The sequence below is a fragment of the Ornithodoros turicata genome, unplaced genomic scaffold, assembly GCF_037126465.1.
Source record: "Ornithodoros turicata isolate Travis unplaced genomic scaffold, ASM3712646v1 ctg00001099.1, whole genome shotgun sequence".
Taxonomy (NCBI): Eukaryota; Metazoa; Arthropoda; class Arachnida; order Ixodida; family Argasidae; genus Ornithodoros; species Ornithodoros turicata.
This window is the reverse complement of record NW_026999465.1, coordinates 93198-117046: the sequence shown is the minus strand read 5'-3', so window position 1 is coordinate 117046 and position 23849 is coordinate 93198. Positions and strand designations below refer to the sequence as shown.

General features: G+C 45.8%; 1 protein-coding gene across 3 annotated transcripts; it reads right to left on the bottom strand.

Annotated features, from left to right (window-relative positions):
• Window positions 1-745: 745 nt before the first annotated feature.
• Window positions 746-23770, bottom strand: LOC135376458 (uncharacterized). 3 transcript variants are annotated; one of them, XM_064608974.1, is made up of 9 exons: window positions 23709-23770; window positions 22156-22245; window positions 16161-16376; window positions 14082-14244; window positions 10395-10526; window positions 10210-10329; window positions 7812-7862; window positions 6913-7093; window positions 746-4085 (listed from the first exon to the last, which is right to left on the bottom strand). In XM_064608974.1, exons 2-9 carry the CDS (start codon window positions 22188-22190, stop codon window positions 3916-3918), a joined length of 1068 nt encoding a protein of 355 aa, XP_064465044.1. In that variant the 5' UTR covers window positions 22191-22245; window positions 23709-23770; the 3' UTR covers window positions 746-3915. The 3 variants fall into 3 exon arrangements, with proteins under 3 accessions (XP_064465044.1, XP_064465042.1, XP_064465043.1); XM_064608972.1 differs by having other exon boundaries at window positions 23472-23762; XM_064608973.1 differs by having other exon boundaries at window positions 23575-23762.
• Between the last annotated feature and the right edge of the window lie 79 nt (window positions 23771-23849).

Sequence of the window (23849 nt, the reverse complement as noted above, 5' to 3'; positions counted from 1 at the left end):
CCTAACGATGCCTGCAACCTGCCAGTGTACAAATGAACTGGCACGCAGCTCACAGTGGTGACCGGAGTCCAACGACGCCAATACTTAAAGGTAGAACTTGCTTTCTGGATGCAGCTTGTACCCTGATCTCAGCACCTGTGTGCAGGGTGTCGAACCGAAACGTTTTTCGTTCCGGTTTTCGTTCCGGTTACATCATAAACGATCCGGTACCGGTTCTGCTCCGGAGCAAAAAAATAACGGTTCATACCGGTTTTTAACCGGTTCCGCTTCTGCTGGGAATATTCATAAAAAAAATCGATGTTACAAAATGTAAACCCGTTTATTCCGCATACATGGTATTTAATATTAATAGACAGCTGTGAAATTGGTTGCTCCTGGTTCCTGTAGGTTACTGTCTGTTCAAATGGGCTTTCTCCTTGAAGGCTTTAGGGCTCCTTGAAGGGCTTTATCCACGACATGACTTCAGAGCACACGACGTCTGTTTCATTCGCCTATCCGTAGTCCAAACCGGTGAAGTTTTTTCTTGGACCGAAAACCGTGAAATATATTTTTCAGTTTCCCTCCTGAGCGAAAAAAACGCATACGGTTTCGATTCCGTTCCGGTTCGCACCAAAATAGCGGTTTTTTTCGGTTTTCGGTTCCGGTTTTCGGTTCGCTCCGACACCCTGCCTGTGTGCCACCCACACCAGTGTAGGTTGTGCATGAATTGTCACAGATTTTGAAGAATGCACACACATACACAGTCTCCAAGATACAACGCTAATTTATTTCAAAAGAAGGCTTTGCAACAAAACAGTGAAGAGAGACTCAAGCCACTGGGACTTAACATCTTAGAACCCAGCAGCATAGCCAGAGAAACATTTTGTGATGGGTTCTACGGGGATGGGTTCACGGGGGGAGGATTTCACCCCCTTTCCCAAATGCAGTACAAAAGGTTAACATGTATAAAGGCAAGATGCGAGAGTAGACTATTATTCCCGTGGCACGCAAAGACCGAAATATTCGTGGTGGACCTGTACGCTCGGTTGAGATTGTAAAACTACTCTGCAGTTTGTCGATAAATGCCTCGCATACATCGTACAAGGAGGCCAGCGACAATCGCCTTTTCCGTAACATGACAACCGTTGTAAATGCAGGGCATAACATGGACATTACACGTGAAGCACTTGATGCGTGCATGTCCTTCTGTCTTACATATCTGATATTAGGCACGCTTACGAGCAAAGAACTTGGCCACGTTCAGTTTACTTGCATCACTGTACGTCCAAAATGCAGGGTTATCTGCAAGAATATGAGATTCTCCTCACAAATAACAAGCAGGAAATGGTGGTGGAACACCGTGCCTGAAATACTTGTGATGAAAGCACTCGAGTAGGACTAGTTCCGATCTAAGAGCGAAACACCGCAAGACGAGATTCAGCGAAACACCGTAAGATGAGATTCAGCGAAACACTAAGATTAGGGCCTGACTTTTTAGGGTTAAACCCGTATCCGCCCGATATTTACCCCCCGAACGAAATCTGTAAAATTCGGGTTTAACCCGAATCTACCCGAAAACATCCGGGTCGCGTGGCACACTCGTAAGCGTGCATTAAAATAAAGTTTGATAACACTGCTAAACATTAGTTCCATGTTAAGACAAATTTTTATTAAACAAAAAAAAATCACCCGAATACGCCCGAATTCCTGACGACAGAATATGCCGTAACGGGATTTAACCCGAATACACCCGAATTTTCAAATGAAAAATATCACCCGATATTTACCCCCCGAATTTGGCCAAAAATAAAACCCGAAAAAGTCAGGCCCTACTTATGGTCTTGTCGTAGTAAGTGTATTACAAATGTGCATGAAGGCAATTTTGTGAAATGCAACATGACAAGAACGTCAGAACGGACTAATTGAGAGCAACGAGAATACAAAAGCAATAAGTCGCGTAAATATGTCTATCCCAATTGCTGATGAGCAAAATGGGAACAGGTAATAAGATTGTCTCATCCATTTGTGTCTGTCAGCATGCATGTCTCAAACATATCTCAAACACTGAGAAAGGTTACCAACAAGTGGTCTAAAGTATTGCGCCGAAGATACACGAAGTAGACTCGCGTTAATGTAAACTCGGATATTCTATACGTTTGGTGACAGGAGCAGGTTTCAAATTTTTGTTTAGCCCACTACGTTTTGCAATGCTTTGAAAAAGCTGCTTAATTCAAAAGGCAGTTTTTTATAGTTCATACTTTTCGCTCGCACGTAAAATGTTCCTACGGCGGATAGTGGCTTCCACGTGATGGTGAGACATTCCCCTAAGACAGTGGTTCTCAAACTGGGTTCCGCGGAACACAGGGGTTCCGCGAGCTGCCTTCCCGGGTTCCGCAAGAAGGCTGCCGCCTCGGCCCCTATCCATTCACAGAACTTCAATTCCCCCACCCAAGCTCGCTCGGCAGGCCAGAAGCACGCGCACCGCGGCTGCGGAGTTCGTTCGCGGCCTCTTTCCGTTGTTCTTCTTCTTCTTCTTATGGGTTAATGGGCGCTTTGACCCGTTGACAGACCCCTTACTAGGCAAAGGAGTAGGCCTGGAACGTGCCAGCGAGAAGCTCCGTGACCTCTTCGTGGAGGCCTGATGTACGTGATATCTGATGTACTGCTCATGTTTAGGAACAGGGGTTCCCTCGTCCTTTTGGCTAGGTCCAAAGGGTTCCCCGGGCCAAAAAAGTTTGAGAACCACTGCCCTAAGACACCAGCGCTCGAACACATTGCACACCTCTGCAGAGTTCGAAGGAACTCGTTACTGTAACTAAGTTCCTTTTTTTTGGTAACTTGTAACTTAACTCGGTACTTTTGCGTCGTGGTAACTTTCAGAGGAACTCGTTCCTTTTTCAAGTAACTTTGCCAAGGTAACTGAAGTTAAGTTCCAAGTTACTTTTAACACGCTTTTCACTCGCGTCCACATGTTTTCTTTTTTTCTCTCCGGTTCCTTTATGGCATCTTTTGCCATAAAACGTGATTGATTGCCAAAAAAAACGGAGGTTCAAGTAAGGAATGTGGGACTTTGCATGCCGGCTCCACAAACTACGACATATGAAACGATGCCGTTCAATTCTATAGTGAAACAGATCAGGAACTTGAAGAATTCAGGATCTGTGCGCGTGTTTATCATTTTCGTCCTTGCCTCTCAGTTTTCCTCCATGTTAGTAAAAAAGGGAATGCTGTCATTAGGTCACACTCTGCCCACCATTATGCGTAAAAAAAGAAAGAAAGGTAGGTTGTGGTAGTGGGCCGCGATGCCTGACAAAGAAGTTCACTTTAGTGAATAAAAGAAGAAATTCCTGCTTGATGTTTTTCTTGTTTTGTTTTGTTTTTTTGCTTTTTGTGATTCTAGATGCAATCTATATTAACTCAAACTAACTTTTTAGTGTCGGTTTTGTGTAATACAAGCAGTGGAATCGAAAAGCTCCTGGCACTGCAAAAAGCCCGGAGGTGTGGGAGGCGGGGAGAGGCGTTTCTGAAGGGTCGCCGTGTAGCAATCTCATCCCTCTCATAATCAAAATACGGCCTCCCAGCTCCCATGCTAGTCGCGCATGTCTTACGGTGATCTGGCTATCCAAACCTTTTCTTATCCTGCCATTAAAAAGAGTACGACAGTTAATTATGGACAAACGTGTAACGCGTGTACAAATACGTCTTGGCTGGACCCTTGTAATGCATAACGACTTACTCAGTGACCGGAACAGTAAACAGAGATCCTGGCCCTAAATGCTGATGTCTAATCAAACTGTGTCATTTGTGCACTTCTCATTTGACTGAACATGTGATCACCATTGAGCTGTGCAGGGAAGGGAGCCACGTAATCACCCTGCAAGATGACTCGGCAAATAATGAAAATATCACCTCTCTGACTAGGGGGTAAGCTTGCACTCAAGTATGTTTTCTGCAGAACATGATCTTCAAGTAGAGCACACTCTGTGGTGAAGTGACTGCCACAAGCACAAGCAGCAGGCTGATAGTCAACACTACAAGGTAGCCAAAAAGATGGGCAAGACGCTGCGGCGACCAGAGCACTCCGTAAGTCACGATACGGTCCGGATCTGCGAGAGAAAATGTGCTACTGTAAGGTTCACTTCCATTGAAAGATGGTGTTATGTAGTCCCGAAAACGGTACACATTCTGATCACATCGCAAAAATAGAAAACAGTTTAATCCCGTCCCAGACCTTGCCCGTTTGTCTGACTCTATTGGATTTTTTCTTGCGAACATTACGATCCTGTAAAATAAGACTTCAGAGGAATGGCTATTGGTCTGCTAAGTTTGGGGCGGGATAAGCACAGACTTCTACTGTTATTATGCGATCGAAATGTGTAATGATTGCAAGACTAACCCTGTACTTCACATGGGTGAGTTGACTGCAGAAACAAATGAGGACACTGAGCAGGTATTGCCTCGTGACATTTTAGTGGCCAATCACGAGGCAGGCTCTTCATGTTCAGCTAAACAGATCTTTATTGCCCTTTTCCTTCCGACAGTATTTGTCAAAAGCAGAGTAGCTATTTTTTGGATAAACAAAGACATGCACAGAGGAGCCCCAGTGATACAGTAGAGTCAGTGTTGTTAAGTAACTCGGTAAAGGTATCTGAGTACCTGTATCTAGATATATTTTACGTGTGGTAAGGGTACAATAATATAGGAGGTACGATAATAAAATGCCAGCAATCCATGACACCTGATATCCTGCAACGTCAGGTCCGCAGTGGTACTCAAAGATGCCAAAACTGCGGACGGATGCGAGGATCATACAGCAGGGGCTCTGGACACTGGGCACAGGGGATCTGGTGATATGGGCACAAAGGTCCAACAGTACCAACACGGTGTGGAAGCGGCTCCATTATTACTAACAGACTAGGATTGAGGGTGGGATGTTATGGGCACGTAAGGCAGTGTTAGTGTTCACCACTTCCAATACAACGGCAAGGCCCAGTCCCAACAGTGGACACAGCCCTCACTGCAAAAGACGACTCGTTTCGTTCTGTCAACCGACAGACTGGTGGCCATGATTGCTGGGATCTGAAGGGTGTGCCGTGTGCTGAACATTGATTACCGTAAAGAGCAGACCATCACCTGGGACCGCTATGCAGCCCTGGTGCATTGCTCACACGGCAGCCTCAAGGCCAACTGACATGGCATGCTTCAGAGGGAGATCCTGTTGTATCAGGGCAATGCAGCCCACACTGTGCCGCTGTAGCAACTGCTACCGTCCACTTTTAACGCCAACCTCCACGGAGCAAATTCTTTGCAACGAAGTTCTGCCACGTGCGTCCTGCCGCAAGTTGTTCGCCGGCACCAGCTCCGCCAGCTCCATAGGACAAAAAAAACAGTGGACGGCTTCGGAAAGTCTTGCTCTGATGTTGCTGTTGCGAGAGCACAAGGTGAAAGCTCAGTGACATCAGTTGCTAAAAAAATTTACATAATATCACAAATTTTGCAACCAAATCTGCAACAACTGTCTAAAAAAAGTGTGTCCAGCAATGTACTGAAAGGCATATTCGATACTGCGAAAGTAAAACATGTTTCTGGCAGAGAATGCCTTGCGTTGTGGCGGTGCAATATTTGAGACAGAGAGCAGACGACATCACCCCATAGGAAGAAGACCACGACCCACGAGAGCAGACGACAACGCAGTGTAGCTGGTGCAGATTCGTGGCGGAAGAGTGCTTTGATTGGCCGGCCTCGTGTTTATCAGCAGTTGACACTTCCGGAATCATGGACACTGGGCGAAAATATCTAGCATGGGCAGATCGCCAGCGGACGCTCACATTTTTCATGCCTTGCGCAGGGCGTCCCTCGCTGCGCGAAGTTCGGAGCTTTCTCGCTGTACATTCGCTCCATGGAGGTTGGCCTTTATGGATTTTCTCTGGTGAGGCATCCACCGTACTTGCCAGATCTAATGTCACAGGACATCCATCTATTCCCCAAGATGAAAAGTATGCGACCTGATCGGGTGCCTACTTCCCCAGCGCTGACTTTTGTTTCCCATTACGTGTCAGTGCTGAGAGGCAACTGTATCTACCAGAGGCGTACGCATGTGAACGGACGGAGAGGAGACAGCAGGAAGGTTAGTGTGTGTCCTGGGCAGACTTCGGGTGGAACTGTGTTGCAAAAAAGCCAGGGAAAATTTGAGACAGCACACCGATTGGTAGGCCCTTATCCACTCGGCCATGCCACTGGCCTCTAGTGACGATGACATCATTGACGCTGTGACCTGAGTTTTGAAGGACTTAACTCTATTTTTTCACCGGTGAGGCAATAATAGGAGTACCTCTGGTTGAAGCGCGTAGATACTGGCAGGGCCTATGGTGAAAACTATACTGGCAGGGCCTATGGTGAAAACTAACACGTCACATTCGTTCATTTACCTTGGTCACCTTCTTCTGGGTCATGCCCAGAATACATGTAACGCCCTTTACATCGACAAAAAGTATGCCTTTCCACGTACGCAACAGAGGTGTGCAAACATTTAAAAAATAAATAAAAATAAAATAAATATTAGAGTAAATTAAAATTAATATTTCAAATAATGAATAATTCAAAGTGCTTTTTGCATCGTGTAGCAAGGTTCGAATACTAATTTCTTTGAATGCCTTGCGCCGAAGCCTGTCTAGGCTAAGTAGTGAAAAACTGCGGTGGAATACGTATTCTCGTAGCTCACACCATTATCGGGGCATTTTTCAAAATCGGGACACGTCCCGAAAACCGAGCTCTAGCCATGAACGTGCCACCGCAACTGTATCTGCAACATTTTGCGATCCCACAGCAAGTGGTAAGATGCCTTACTTTCTACAGGGTGATGATTTGATTGCTACTTCTTGCCTAGGTTTGCATGCATGTAGTATTGCAGTTGTGTTATACAGCGCAACGTACCAATTATGGCAGCTCCGTAGCCAACATTGTACGTGCCCATGCGGTAGGAACAGGTTGGGACCTGAATCTCGTGGACGTGCCCATCTGAGAGGTTGAGCCGGGCCGCAACCAGATCCATGGTGAAACGAAGTGCCATTTTCTCCACCATTTTATTCGCTCTTCCAGTCGCTATGTACTCGGACTGCACATGGAGAGGAACATCAGGTTTTGCAGGTCAGTTCCGTTACTGTTTGATCGTGAAATGCAGTGCCAATTGTGGTACACACTGGTAACTGTACATAAAGTGTGCACAAAACACGACAAAAACGACATTGATGTACTGTAGAGGCAGCACACCTGACTGGCAATCACAGAGGTGTTTGGTTTGATTTCCACCAACAACACTCCCTGACTCTTCACCAGCTGCCGCCCATCCCAAGTCTTATGGCAAGCTGGGTAATACAGTCAAACTTTGTTCGTTTGACGGTCATTCATGACGGGAATGTTAAAGTGTTAATGTTAAAATGTTATGTTAAAGTGTTTCTATCTTGCTCAAAAAATAATTACCTTTTCTCCAATAGCCTGGCATGCTGTACAATGTGCGCACGATTGAGAGAACCATATCTACCAAACATTGTGACCCCTTTAATTACGCAAGCGTGCTAGCTATGTGAGTAAATATGACATGAAGAAGTCTGCACGAAGAGTCTCATATAATGAAAATTTACATGCTCTCAGCTGTCTACTTCCTGTTGGAAAGTTCAACCCCTGATATGACAGCAGGTATGTATTCGGTTTGGCTCCCATCGTCCCCATGTCTGTCCAGGAAGGTTTGATCGGGTAGAGGTAGGTACGGACGTAGCAAGATATTCCCGTTTTGAGTAATACGTGCAAACGTTCTGTAGGAATTGTGGGCTTACCAAGTGGTCGTGTCCAGAAAATATAAGATCGGGCTCTATCTCTCGTACTATCTGAAAAAAAGGTTGAATAGAAATGAGATTTCTTTATAAGCCACACTTATTCTTTGACCCCTCCGCAGCCACGAAGTCGCGACAATGCAACAGCAAACAGGTTCTCCCCCCGTGGCTGACCTTGTGGGAGTCCAAGATTGGTTGACGATGCAAAACGTCATTCGGGATGGGTCTGCCCCGTTTGCTGACGCATTAGACGAAGGGGACAGTTGCATTGGTTTCGCTCTTTGATCTGCTCTTTAAATAGTTAAAGCGCTTGAGCTACACAGTCTTCCACATATTTAGGTAGAGTGAAAGCCCTGCTGTGAAGTTTTTTTAGACAAAGTACGTCCATCAGCTTAGTGCCCCTCTAATCTAACTAATAAAAATGTGCAAGTGATTTCAATTATTAAAATGCAGATAAAAAACCCAACGTCTCCAATCTGTAAAAGCAGAAACAACTGTGAGCTCGAGGAGACCAGTAAGAGAGGTGATGTGATGGTACAGACAAGATGCCGATTTCAGATTATCCCAAGTGAACATGATGTAAAGTAATTGTTCTGAGGCTCAGAATAGCCCCACGATGTTCACCAGATGCCATGGCTCGTACTTGTGTTGTATGTATGTGTGCGTGAATGAGAAGAAACGTCGGAGAGAGAGTGTGAATGTGTGCCCTGTCAGTCAAATGAGGCCCCCGGCAAGTCATCAGAAAAGCAGGCGTCAGTGTGGTCGAATTGGTGAAGACACTGGACCGGTAATCGAGAGCTGCATCATTCAAATCCTGCCCAGCTGTCTGACTTTTTTTCCACGACTGCCATATTTCGACTAATCCGCGTGACATAACTAACCCAATTATGCAAACTGGGGGTGTAGAAATGGGTTCTTGGGATTTAGCCAAAAGCACGAGGCTCCGGTTACGCTTAAAGTAGCACAGAAGTCATTTTTAACACCCTGTTTTCTTCCTATAAAACTGTTAAGTAGGCCAGTAAGAGGCACCATGAGAAGTAATTCACACCACAGAGTCATAATTATCGCAGAAATTGAATTTAAAGTACGCCGCAGAAAGCGACCGTGCGCAACGGTGGTGAAGAGCAGTACCAGCCTGTGATCTGCCTGGAACCTCGCTCTGACGCTATAAGGAGAACGCTCGCAGATTGGTCTAGAGAAATGTTGTCTGCTACTCCGCTGTTGTGTGCTACTCGGCTGTTCAGGGTTCCGAAAAAGCCTTTCTCCTGGCTCGGTAAGAATTCAGTCGCTCCTTCTAGCCCCAATTCTCCGGGAAAACTGGCAAAACAGGTTTACGGTGGCAAAAGGGACAAGGCGCTGACCCCCACTGACCGGCGAACCAGAACGCGTTCTCCTTATAACATCATCGGTGAAGTCGCATCATACGTTCTCATCCTCGTTATACCTAGAGTGGCGAGTTAAGGGCGAATGTGCGGAGCCATGTTTATGTGAGTTTTTTTCTGGGAAACAAAGGCACACATCAAAACCTTTCGCGCAATTCGGTAAAATGACACACACACTTTCATCAGACGTCTTAGTCTTAATTTTTTTTTTATGGCCCTCTGTACTCCTTTAATGGAGGTGACAGGTGCGGCTCCATTATCGAGACACTAACTTCAGCTGACGTCCACCTCAATTTCATCCTAATATGTCATTCTTAGAACCTACCGTAATTTCACTCGTGTAAGCTGCAGGATCCGTTTTTAGGAAGGTTTTGAAAATTTTTGGGCAGATAAGCCGCACTCACAGACAAGCCGCGGGCAATATGACGTGACTGATTTGTGCAACAAAGGAGACCACAGAGAAGGAAATAAACCCTGTGCTCCATACTCAGGGGTTGGCATGGTGTACAACAAAGGAGGTCAGTTCTAGTGTTCTACCAAGATCGTACTGTGCCCTTGTTGCGTGTTCTTCATGGAACGACGGGTCAGTGGCCTTCCAGAAGACGTGAATGACTGTCACCCGTTTCGTTAAAGCTGCTTGGAGGAAGGCACCTGGAAGCTCAGTCTACTCGAACGTGGACGCGCCCCTGTTACGCATTGTTCGTGCATTGGCAGGGCGGTGCTGTTCCAGAGACACTGTCGACCCTTTCGTTAAAACTGCTGTGGAAAATACCAGGGAAAAATAGTCACGAGATAAGCCGCACCGGTGGATAAGCTGTAGAGCTTCCGTGAGAAAAAAAACGTGCATAAGCCACAGCTAATACGCGTGAAATTACGGTACTTCCTTTCACGATCATATGGCTGCAACTTAATTGCATTTCTGACACAGCTTGCACACACTCGAAACAGCATCACAAAAGGCATGCATAGGTGGAGATTGCCTGAACCTCATTACGGAGCAACATAGCTTACGCGCTTACATCTTTCACGTAGCTGCCGTACGTGGGAGTCAACGGCAGATGCGACACTACCACTCTGACGTGGTCGGCCTTGTCTCTCAAGAACGCACGGTAAGCGTACGACCTTGTCACGTAGCACACCTGGGGAGACACGAGTTTAGGGTTAGTGCCACTTCCAACAGTGCATCCACCGGACACTGGCATACCTTGACAAAATCAATCTTGTCGTGAGAGACGACTGGATCGCTACGAAAGTATCTGTTGAACCTCCGGATCATGCGCTTCTTGGGAGGAGTGACCTCTCCGCCTATGTCGTTATCACCCGGGATGATGATCGCCTTTGAGGGAAATCGAAGATTGATTCAGTTCCCGTACGTGCCACATATAGGGTGTTCGAGCAACCAAGTAAAAGAATAAAAATTAATAAAAAAATTAATCCATGCCACAGAAAAAGATGGGGGATATGAGAAATATGCCCCGCTTCCCTCACAGAAAACATATAACAGTGAATGTAGGATGAGTGAGAGAGTGCTTGGTTTCTCCTTTCAGATGACGCACCCTTTTGAAGTTGTTGGGGAGGTCTGTCAGTTTAGCTCAATTGGTAATCCAGAAGACGTGGGTTCAAGTACTACAGCTGGCTAACCTTTTCAGTGACTTCCTTCTTTCATCAAGAGGGTTACGTTTGGCTGCCTCGATCATGTCCGTTCTTGATGTAGAACAAAGGGTAGCCGACAATTAGCGTGTCTCAAAATGACATTTTATTTTTCAGACCTTTTTTTTCTTTTCAGATCATACAGTTGCAGTAGGGAATGTGGTTTCTTATACTAGAGTCTGACCTCTTGCGCTGTGCGGATTTCCGTATTACGTTTCTCTGCTTGCTTTTGATTGATTTTAGATTCCGAAATGTAGCCACTAAAGGTTAGGCACTACAGCCTAGGCTCCAGTATTTGTCTAACAGATAATGGTAACAGATAAGATAATGGTATCATGAACGCCAATATGAATGGAGGGATGTAAGCGGGTGGTTAAATCCCCGAGTCCTCCCAATTATGCTGTAGGTTCTCCTGGAATTCCAATCATATGTCACACGCACTATCCAGCAGCAATCTCACTTGTGTATGCTGTAAGCATTATTTATGTGCAAGAATAAGCTAAGCAAACCACACTTGATGGTGGAGCTTGCCACTATAAATGGCGAGGTATTTATGTTCAGTAGCTGGTCGCTATGGCCAATATCTGGACAGAAATAAAAAAATAATATCCCGATAACACTTGCATGTATTAGTAGCCTTTCATCCCAGTTACAGAATTAGAAATAGCACCAAAACCTCCCCCCCCCCCCCCCCCCACAGAATCTGCCAAAGGCATTTAACCCGAAAAAGTCAGTCCCTAAATGAGATACAACGCCTCTGAGGAGGACCAAATGAAGAACACGGTGAAGGAGCAAGAACAGACCCTTTCCATTTCTTTTCCGAGGTGTCATAAAAATTTGTCCAAAATTTCCAATCCTGGGAATAAAGAACATGAAGTCGTCGCGAAATATAATTAGACCCTGAAGTTTTCGGGTTTTATTTTTTTTCCAAATTCGGGGGGTAAAATTCGGGTCAATCACTTGATGCCGAAAATTCGTGCAAATTCGGGCGGAAAAATTACCATCAAACTGAATTTGGGGATAAATCGGGCTCTATTGTCGAACAAACGTTCGTTGTACAGCCTATCCAGAGTATCAGACGTTGAGATCAACCGTGTATTTTGTGAAAAATTAGTATGTCATTGCCGTGAGGTGCCGAGCTTAGGTGCAGTTTTGCGGGTAGAAATCGGGTTTAACCCTAAACCGGTGAACCTCGATTTGGGGTGCAAATTCGGGGGAAAATCGGGTTTAACCCTAAAACTTCTGGGTCTAAATATAATGCATAAACGAAGATAAAACATTAACGCAACGCGTATGTGCTTCGCTAAGTCAGATCCAATAACTGACAACACACTTTTTATTTATGTGGTAAATGTGATATATTCTTACCAAACTTAGTCACTGCACAATTGAAACTTAGGGTCGATTCACCCAATGGGTTGCACTGTGTGAATGAGTCGCACAACCTAGTTGCAAGAGTTTATGTCTGCGGAATTTATGTCTTGGAAGTGACGCCCCAATAGGCGATTTCGGATATTGCCCTTGTGCTCCGCACGGGGGCCCTCCGTCGTCCAAGTCACGCGCATCGCGCAATGCGTCGTGGGAAATGGTTTGCATTCGTGCTTGCCTGCCTGTTGCTCGTAGGAAGGAGGGAAAACCGAAACCGTTTGTGCTCTTCTTCGTCTGTCTGACTCATGAAAACTAAATCCCAAGGTGCAGTGGGGCATTCGCAACACGGCGATCTCTGGCGGGCCATCCACGCAATTTCTGAAATCGTCTATTGCGATTGGACATCTTCAGAGGAGGAGCCATGTGACTGACAGGTTGAACCAGAAGATTGCCAGAAAAATTGCTCGTAGGGCGATTCATCCTGCAACTCTTGCAGCCAGGTTGCGAATTCGTTCAGACTGCCACATAATTGTGCAACCCAGTTGTGCACCACTAAAGTTGCGTCGTGTGAAGTGAAAAAAATCGAACACATTTTTTTCCCAGCAGTTCAAAATGTCTTTTGGCACATATCGCATTTACTCGTATAAGCGACGCACCTTTTAAACCCAGGAATGTGGCACCACAGATGGGTGCCTGAATTACGTGAGGGTATATAACGCGAGGCTAAATTCTGCTTGCAGAGAGCTGCTGCAGCCGTAGGGCGATTCATCCTGCAACTCTTGCAGCCAGGTTGCGAATTCGTTCAGATTGCCACATACTAATTGTGCAACCCAGTTGTGCACCACTAAAGTTGCGTCGTGCGAAGTGAAAAAATCGAACACATTTTTTTTTCCCAGCAGTTCAAAATGTCTCTTGGCACATATCGCATTTACTCGTATAAGTGACGCACCTTTTAAACCCGGGAATGTGGAACCGCAGATGGGTGCCTGAATTACGTGAGGAAGGCGACCCCTGGGCATATGTGGCGGGTATATAACGCGAGGCTAAATTCTGCTTGCAGAGAGCTGCTGCAGCCGTTTGCTACCACAAGTCCACGTGCGTATCCTCAGAGCCATTTATGGGGAGAGTTTGGTCATTCTCTGACCTTTTGCCAGCTCATGGGTGGAGCCTGTTTTGACGTCAGAGTCGTCGTTGAACTGCCCAGAAAGCCTGAATCCAAGCCGAATCCGCTGATCAGCCATCTGGTGCGCGCCATTTTGATGCTGTCCGCCAGCTGGACAATAGCTTTGAGGTCATGCTGAATGTAACCTACAGGAATAACCGGCTTATGTCCCACAGCTGCATGTGATTAGACGTGTTTTGTTGCCAGACTGAAAGAGTTCAAGGACGAAGGGTGCAGTACGCACGCGTCGTTCCCGCCTTGCACGATAAACAATGCTCCGCATCAAAATGGCTGCTGGTTGACGACGGGGCAATAATAGAGCATGTCGAGGGAGGTCCTCCAGCTGTGACATCACAGGACGTGCTTGAAGTTAGGCTCCTCCTAATGGCCAAGCTCTCTCTATAAACGGCTCTGCGTATCCTAGGGATTTGGCGCCGCCTCACGGAGGCCCCCCGTACTAATGCGGACATACGCGAAGGACGGGGGGCCCCGCTGACTTGACAGGCATAGAGATGTCGGGAGCATTGGTTAACCTTGTCGACCAGTGGGCTGTTTAACACGTGCAAAAATTTTAGCACGCAACACACTGCATTTAAAGGTCTCGCGGAATACGGCTTGTAAAGCAACTTGTATAATTAAATTGCCAGAGTAACGACTGCTGTGAATACTCCCGAGACTGTTGCGAACAACTGTCTGAAAATGGCGCATTACCTGTGCCATGTTGAGGTCCGAGAACACGCTGAGGAACCTCTTAAAGTATATGTCAAAGTGTGCATCTGTCGCAAACTCGGCTTCGTCGAACACGTCTCCAAGAAAGAGGACGACGTGGGGTTTGAAGAAACGATGTACCCTCCTGAATGTTTTCCTGAGGTACCTGAGAAGGGTAACAAGGAAATAAGGAAGTTCCTCCTCAGCTTTTCTTCTGAGATTTGCACAGTATAACCTGAGGATCAATTATTGCAAACAACAAGTCGTAAACACAGCTCTATAAGATCAATAACAAAGGCACGATTTTTCTAATTTTGATGAATACTATTTCCAGGGCTCTGTGTTTTTGGATTTACACGAAAAGAAAGTGTGAAAACCTACGTCGGTACAGTTTAAAAGATCTCGGATTTATCCGAAAAGCTCCACTTTTGGTGGTTTCAAGCAACCGAGAGCTCAGCAAGAAGTGTCATGCCCTCACGATTCTTTTGTGTTGAGATTGTTTCACGTCGGATTTCCCTCTGAATATGCAAAGAAACGAACTCGGGGAAACCAGGAATCCTAGTTAGTATTTCTCACTGTAGCACAGTCCTCAGTCACGGATGAGCAACTATGCCATACACTTTTTCGTGCAAACATCCACGTTCATGATACTTTCTCAAAACACAACTGAATGTAAAAGTGTGCCACTGTGACACTGCTATTAAGTGTCACCTGATGTGTTTTCATTTGTCGTTAACAGTTTGTATGGGCATTTCAGCTGTTCCTGAGTACGTGGACCTTATTCCAATACGGTAGGACAGCAGGACAGCCTTTCGCACAGCTTTTCCCTTTCCCCTCGTGCATGGTCTCATTGAATCGCTCTCAAATAATGTACCACAACAACCGCACGTGACGTTGCTTCATCTTTTTCGCTGCAGTGCTGCAGCCAAGTCTGCGAATGCCTCTTATGACTGTTTTCCGAGTGGACAGATGCTTTGTCACACGCTTTCTCCAACCTTTTCTCTCTCATACACAGAGATGTACTGTCGTATAGTTAGGGCCTGACTTTTTCGGGTTTTATTTTTGGCCAAATTCGGGGGGGTAAATATCGGGTGATATTTTTCGTTCGAAAATTCGGGTGTATTCGGGTTAAATCCCGTTACGGCATATTCTGTCGTCAGGAATTCGGGTGCATTCGGGTGATTTTTTTTTTGTTTAATAAAAATTTGTCTTAACATGGAACTAATGTTTAGCAATGTTATCAAACTTTATTTTAATGCACGCTTATGAGTGTGCCATGCGACCCGGATGTTTTCGGGTAGATTCGGGTTAAACCCGAATTTTACAGATTTTGCTCGGGGGGTAAATATTGGGCGGATACGGGTTTAACCCTAAAAAGTCAGGCCCTACGTATAGTGTATTCCCATGGATATAACTGAGTAATCAACCTAACACATATACAGTGTGTTTGCTCAAACGTGCCCAGAAATTATATATATATATTATATAATTAAAGTGAGAAATATATTTAAAGTGAGCGACAAAAGAAAAGTAAGTGATATTTTTTCTGCTACTTGAGTAAGAAACAGGTACTGCTTCACTAGTAGCACCTGTTTCTTAGTCAAGTAGCTGAAAAGTAGCGTTCATTTCTCTTTTATCGCTCGCTTTAAATAAAATTTCTGGACACGTTAGAGCAAACACCATGTGTATACCTAGGACGTGACAAACTACATTACACATTGGTAACAGTGGCATTAGTCACTGCAGTTGCATTAGCCCCATTCTTGTACAGTGCTGGACAAAAGTGTACGGAACACGCTCTGTCGCATTCCTGTGTCACTCTGAGCAAGGAATGCACCGGAGCGTGTTTTTCGTACGCTTTTGTCCAGCACTGTACAAGCCGTTCTCATTTAGATAATAGCACGGAAGAGTTGCCGTCCCAAGAAAGCAGGCATATCATTGGCTAAGAACGGTTTACACACGTGACATAGGCTGGGGGAGGGTTTCTCCTCATTCTTCATCGCCGAATAAGTCCTGGTACCACTCAGACTGCACTGGAGAACGTTCTCTTTTTGGTTCTCCATTTTGACCCTCTGATCTTACCTGTCAGCATCCCATAGCTCAACAGCACCGAAGAATCCTGGCGCAGTATTCACCAATCCAAGCAACTGTGGATCACCGACAACGAGCACACGAGTGTTTATTTCATTTTGCAGCGGTAGTGTTGGCCAACTCCACCAGGGACTGAGGAAGTACACTGCCCACTCCACTATCACGGCGTATGCAAGCAGTAGAAAGAAAGCAGCACCTAAACACCTCCTGAAATAGATTGATTGATTGATTGATTATGTGTTTAATGGCACAAAGGCAACAAAGGCCATAGAGCGCCAAAACTATGCTGAGTGTGTCGGAGACGATTATGGGAAAGATGATGTGAGAGAGAGTGTGGTAGTTAAAACCTATCTACAGGTATGAGCGATGAGCGATGATTGATTGACCAGGATAAGAGAGAGGGGGATGACGATAGCAAGCGAGCATGGCAGTTAAAAGCTATCTACAAGTGTGACAATGAGATATTTACATGAGGAGTTCGGCGATAATGGATAAAAGCGGAGCAATGGTTATCATCTACATCTGACTAAGAAACCCACACGTGGTCAAAAATTTGATTACGTTATCAAACGGCACAAGAGGGGTGTCACCCAGTAGAAGGGCTGGGTGGAGTGGGACATGGTATCTGTAGAATGCGGTGAAATACTGTTGGCGTTGGTGTTCGAAGTGAGGGCAGGATGCCAGTACGTGCAAGACAGTCAAGCTGTCACCGCAGTGCGCACAAGCTGGCGGATCCTGACCTCTGAGTAGGTGGTGATGCGTGAGCCATGTGTGTCCAATCCTCAATCTCGAGAGAGAGTTGCGACTGAAACCCACAGTATCTACTAACACGAAAAACCACTCTGTTTATACACGGATACATGAAGGGGCAACTTCATCAGCACATATGTTTCAATCATCAAACACTGATAAGAGATCGCAAACACATGAACACTTCAACCGATCTCCCAGAAGTCCTTGCAAGAATTTGCACGACAAGAAGGTGCAGCTATGAAGCGCATGCCACTGAAGCTACTGTTGGGCGTGCGCGCGTTTTATTCGTTTATTTATTTTTATTATCTGTATCCTCATCAGGGACGAGTTCATTGGCTCCTTGGACATGAAACACATGCCTTCATGGCCTGTGGCTGTCCTTCCCTCACTGCCCTGATTACAGGATGCATTCCTAGGGTTCTTCGTTTTCCGCGCTATTTCCCCCCCTCAAACATGTTTTCAAGAATTTGGGTAAAACCCTGATAGCTACCCGAAATCCTCGCGGTCCTTCAACTTGTCATTGTATGTAAACTGTGGGAAAAGTGAATCATAATGTCAGCGTAGAGATCTATTTGTGACTGCATATTTGTCCTCCTTTTATAATTCCCCTCCTGCAGGAGAGAAAAGATGAGCTTTTGTGGAGCTCGGACAAGTCTTTGAATACCGTGGTCATTCACTGCCCCAGTTCCGAGCGGAAAAATAAAAATTCTCGTGCCTCGTCCCAGAGTCGCAGCAGTGGCTCGTTTCATATGAGATAAACTGATGTTCTGAGGCTGGAACAACATAGAAGGGACAGATACAAACAAAGCCTCAAATTGCCAAAGAAATCAACGATGAAAGATGATGAATGTAACCTACCTATGAACCGTTTATATAGGATATACCGTTTATATAGGATATACCGTTTATATAGGATTCATCTTTCATCGTTGATTTCTTAGGCAATTTGAGGCTTTGTTTGTATCTGTCCCTTCTATGTTGTTCCAGCCTCAGAACATCAGTTTATCTCTTGTTCAACAGGTGCCACTTGCGTCGATTTCCGTCGTATGAATGTGTGTATGAGTGAGCAAAAATGTAAGAGTGAAAGGAGGGTGAGTGAGAGTGAGTGGCTGGTTTGTCGTCCCTTCAGATGACGCACCCCAAAAGTCGCTGGTGAGGCGTGTTAGCTTAGCTCAATTGGTAGAGCCCTGGACCGGCAATCCAGAAGATGTGGGTTCGATCCCTACAGCTGGCTAACCTTTTCAGTGACTTCCATCTTTCATCGTCGTTTCATATGTCTTTCATTTCACCCAAAAATTCCCAGATGACATACCAAACAGAGATCGTAGCGCCAGATTTCTCCCCCCCCCCCCCCCCCGAGTTCTTGTGTGTAAATAGCAACCAATCCCCCCCCCCCCCCCCCAAATTTGAAAACTCATAAAACTCGAAAACGAAGAACCCTACGCATCCCACAAGGTGGCCCAGCTTCAGCAAATATAGGTGAGTCATGCTAATGCAATTTATATAATATATATATATATATACAATTATGGGCTTTACGTCACGAGACAACCTAATGCAATGATACTTCGGTGAAATATGGTATTAAGCTTTTAAGAAGAATCCTGATTAATTTCAAAGGCCTGTGACTAGTTTAAGTAAATGGCCAGCAACTTGCAGAAAGCAAGGGCACCCAACTAGAAATGTGGAAACCTTGACACTAGACCTTGCGCTGGAGCAGCTTAAAGAATGTACCGCTTCTCAGAACGCAGAGTTTAGAAGTGTTCTTGGCTATGTATTTTGGCACAAAGATTGCACCGAGGGCTGGAAAAGGGCTACACGTCTGATGCGGAGAGAAACATTCATCTTGCTAGCAGACGATTCCCACGATTTAACATCACAACATGCCAGAAAAAGAAGAGAGAGGTCACCACTGCTGCACGCACTCTTGAAAGCTAATGTTCTAACAATACACATGCAAGGGTGCTTCACTTCAAGGGTACATACTGGGGTACTTCCCAAGGGAAATATTTTGTATGACAGTTCCTGAAGGTAGTGTGCTCTATGTTCGAGGCATGTCATGTGTTCATTTAACTGCGACTTCCGTACACACCACACAAATATTTGTCAGTAGATGGGTAGAAATCCAGCGAACCGGTAGAGATGTAGGAAAATATTTGTCCTAAATATTTGTCAGTGTTTCCCGCGGTTTGCTCCTCCAGCACCAGGACTTCAGTCACCCCTTGTTATTCGAAACACGTGCCATACACTAGAGCCCTGCACCATCCGCGGGTGGAAGCGGATATCCGCGGATATCCACAAGATACTTGCGGATTCGGATGAAGATTTAGCACTTTCTGCGGTGTGCGGATCGGATGCGGATGGCGCGAGGTCGGATGCGGATACGAAGGCAGCGGATCGGTAGCGGATCGGATGCGGATATACCGCGTGCTGTCATTTTTCCACCAGCAATTTATTTGTATTGCGCGCCGACAGCCGACAGCGAGCGCATGTTCGGGTTCACCTTTGACCATGCACGGCGGCAAGACGGGAGAGGAGGCATTCTGGCGTCTCGAACCGCGCGAGCACCGACGAGGTAGCGTTCCACGCGTTCCAGAAGTCTCTCCATATCGCGTTTGTTGAAAGGTTTACCTTTGCTTGTCGTCATGACTGAGTCTTTCCGTGACAGCATGGAGGCATCCGAAATTATACCAACATGATTCCGGTGGTCTTTACGCGTCTTTCGAAACGTGCGGATTTTGCGGATCGGATGCGGATGATGCGTTTTGCTCAGCGGATCGGATGCGGATGTAAACTGTTGTGTATGGTGCAGATGCGGATCGGATAACGTGTGCGCGGATGCGGGTCGGATGCGGATGCCAAAAATCCCATCCGCGCAGGGCTCTACCATACACAACCACCAGTTTCATGAACAGCGACAGTGGGGCTACCTGGAAGACGGTAAAATTGCGTACACGTACGCGGTAGACGACGACCTATAAAATTCAATTTTTTCCGTCATGATTCTGGACTGAGAAACAGTGTAGTACATAATTTTCTGAGCAGCCTCGCGACGTACACCTGTGACCGGACCGGTACGCCAACAGCAAAGTCTGCACCGCAAACTGGTGTACTGGTTGAATGTTCACCACAACGAGATTTCCTTCTTGGGACGTCTTGAAATGCTTCCCATAGGGATGGTCTTCCCATTTAGAACAAAAGCTTTGGAAAAGGGAATTCTTGTACATAGCGCTCTTGTTCCTTAAGCACTGCTCGATGTTCACAAACAAGTTTCTTGTAATTTGCTGGTTTGCGAGCCGTCCGTATGTGTCCCTTTGTCTGTCGTTGTGCTCAGACTCACAGTCATGTCACCCGTGTAAAATTTCTAGCAATTTCATACGCACGTACATGCATGTGTGGCCCAACAACAGGCCCACTTGCACGGGTACCGGGAAGATTCCAATTTGTGTTCCTAAGTACTGGCAGTACTCTTCTGAAAATGAGCAGTGTTGAGCACTACAGCGCGTGTCCAAATTGCTACTGAGGACACCACTGAGGAATTTCCTCAACATTTGTTCCCTCGGCATGCCCAGACCACATACTCAGTTGGCAGCATCATGCATTGACATTAAAGGAGCAGTCTAGAGGCCCACAACTTTGTTTCTGTTTTTGGTCGGTATGGAATGTTAGGCGGCCGAAAACAGTTTTCCCACAATTAGTGCAACCGTAGCGAAATTGGGACGCCTGCAATAGCACCCTGAACCCCCCCGTGCGCGAAACACCCTCCTTCGCCTTCACGATAGACACGTAATGAGCGCCGCAGTGGTAGGGACGCTCCTCATTGGACCTGGGATCACATGATCGAGGTGAGCAACACTGCGCAGGCCGGAACGTCTGCTACCGCTTCGGAGACGCCATGCGTTCTCCGGCTGCTTGATGTCCGAAACGGAGGTTTTGAAGGCTGTCCACGACACAACCGCGATTTTTTGGGACCGCAGACACTACGGGAAGAACGAGTGGTGCAGCCCGAAATTAACTGCGGCTTGTACAGCGAAACCCCAGTGTTTCCCGACAGCGTGCAGCCTCTCTGACCGTTTTCACCGCACAGCTAGTTGCACAGTTGGTTCAGTGGCTAACAGGTGGCGCCACAATACCGCCGTCATCGCTTGCTTTCTGCTACTGTGAACAGAAGCCACGGATATATTACACTTGTGATTGCAACCTTATTGTGCCAGGCTGCATATATGCTTTGTTTTTTTACTAGAAAACGTGATATAAATCATATAAAGGATAGAAGTCGACAAGAAACCGCTCGCAATGTTCGTAGCAGACGGCTCTCTACCACAAACGTCACACTTAGCGTGGGTGATTTGAGAGAGTGGGTGGGCGATTTTGCAAATTAATTGCGCCGCGGTGAAACAACTTTGGACAAAAATATTTGGGGGGAACGCTTTTCACATACTGCTTTACAAGATGACACCAGTTTTTTGCCAGGTTAGATACCACTTTAATGCTCCTCTAAGTAAGGAGATGAAGTGGGCTGGCTGGTCCAACACAGAGAATACAACACAAGTGCTGTTGAACATGAGAGAACTGATGTTCTGAGGCTGAAACAACGTAGAAAGAACAAGTACATACAAAGCCACCTTTCATCGTCAAGTGCTATGTTTGTGTTGTCTTTTCTGTGTTCTCCGGTACCGGTATTTATCTGTATGGACTATTCTTTTGTTAAGCATTCTAGGACTGTAGTAACCTCGTAACAGAACTTTCGTCATCCGATCATCATGCAAAAATGTTTCCTACAAAAATCGTGACTCAACAACTATCACAGATAGGAGGCGACACACAAGGCCAACAACACACGTACAATAGACCTCTACCTGTTTGTAAACAAATGACGTCATAATGTTCGACAGCGCCACGAGTTTGGTAGAGTTGAACTACGTTCAAAGCTAGTGGCGAACGAGGTCGCGTCCGAAAGCCTGAGGGGATTACGATGGTCTCTGAAAGGGACGCGACCTTCGGTCCTACTTTTCCTTCAGCGAACAAGTGCCCATTCGTGGAACCCAGCTCTCCCCTTCCGATCTGTTTTGGTTTCGGTCTGTCTACCAACGTCATGATGACGTTTGTCAGGTAGAGGTTTATACAACCGTTATACAAATACAACTGTTTGCACTTGCTGGACATTTATCTGAGGTTTGCGAGCAGTGCCAGAGTTTAAAAAGGCTACATCTCCCACAAAGCTTTTAGATACCTTTGGTAGAAGTCTCTGCGTGACACATAGTCCATGGCCCGTCTCGCATTGATGCATGTTAGGCAGCTGCCATAGTCAAGTCTTCTTTACCTGCATATGGTAGAAAAAAGCATGGGTACAAAAGGATTAGTATATGCACCCTGGTCAACTTCAGAGGGGAACAACAACAACAAAAAACAACTTTATTTTAAGATGATGAATGGGGATGACTGAAAAATTTGTCACGCAATATCCTCTGGGAGCTCCGTAGAGCATTATATTCGGCTATTTTTTCCAGTGGAATAGCTCCTATCAATTATCATTAATTTGAGTAAATTCAGCACGCTCTTCACATTGGTGGGGTAAAAAAAACTTGACCTTTAATTGGCAAATTTGCGAGTTCAGTTTGCCAAAAGCTTATGTAATTAAACTTACATTACATGACATTCACATCAGGAGGTGTCAAAAACCTAGTAAGAACAAATGCCGTTGGCTGCATAATTCGAGGTGGGGTACTTTTTTTATTATAATTCAGTGACACGTTTTCTGGGACACCCCGTATATTGGACATTTTTTAGAATATCATGAACTTATGGCAGTACATTCTGTACACACAAAAAAATATGAGATTATATATTGTTCAACAAAAAGACCCTGTATTCGTTTATGTTAGGTCTAGGAAACATGACATCTCTTCCTGGTGTGCCATAAGGATGATGTGACGTCCTTGTGGTACGTCAATGATCAATCATACAAGCCCTCAAGGTGTCACGCACAACTGTAGGATAACTGTGCACAATGAGTTTCAGAAATAGACAGGTTGCAAGCAGAGGTCGCAAGCATCTTCGCTCTATGTATGTTTTAGCTTTGAAATTTGTACTGGGTGCCGCATACTAATTCGGGTGTACAGAAGAAATTTCTCACTTGACTAAGACACACAACTTCTCACAATGGTGTCACCCTCGACACCTCTGGAATTCGTAGCTTTCAAAGGCACCAAAAGAGTCGCAGTAGACATCTTGCAGGGTATGTGACTCAGGGAGGCAGGTTATCGTAACTACAGCGTACCACAACGAATTGAAGCTACTTACACTATTTGAGGAATTACGAACCACGAGATGCCTGATACCATTCGCAGGTGAGTACGCAAAGAGTCATAATAAGAAATACAGGTACCGATGCCTCATGCTACAAGCGCTTCATACTACTGCATTAGTACACCGCGGACCTTCGGCAGACTTGGGTGCACACAACCAGAAACATTACGATGTGAGCGCTCACACCTGCATCACTGCAAGGAAACTAAACCATGCTATCGAGAAAATACTGACACTTACATTCGCGCAGACTGCTTATAAAATCATTAGTTGCCAATAAATGGCAAGGACATTCCCTGAATGACTGCGTTTCGACCTCCGAAGTGTCTCATAACGTCATCACCTCGTAACTAGGAGCAGCAGCAGCAGCTTTTCGCATGTCTTTCTCTGCGTTGCTCACAGTCAGAGACGCAGTGTACAGTACAGGCACAGATGTGCGTGGGAAAGTACACAAGCCTTCTTATATTGAGCTTGTACCTTGTACTTCAGCCCTTCAGCTTCCAGCCACCAAAATCAAAAACAATGGAGGCCGCCATGACACTTTGATTGGATTGGATTGGATTCGTAGCGGCGGCTCCCCTGCGTTTTCTAGACAAGTTGTCTGAATCTATGTCTGAA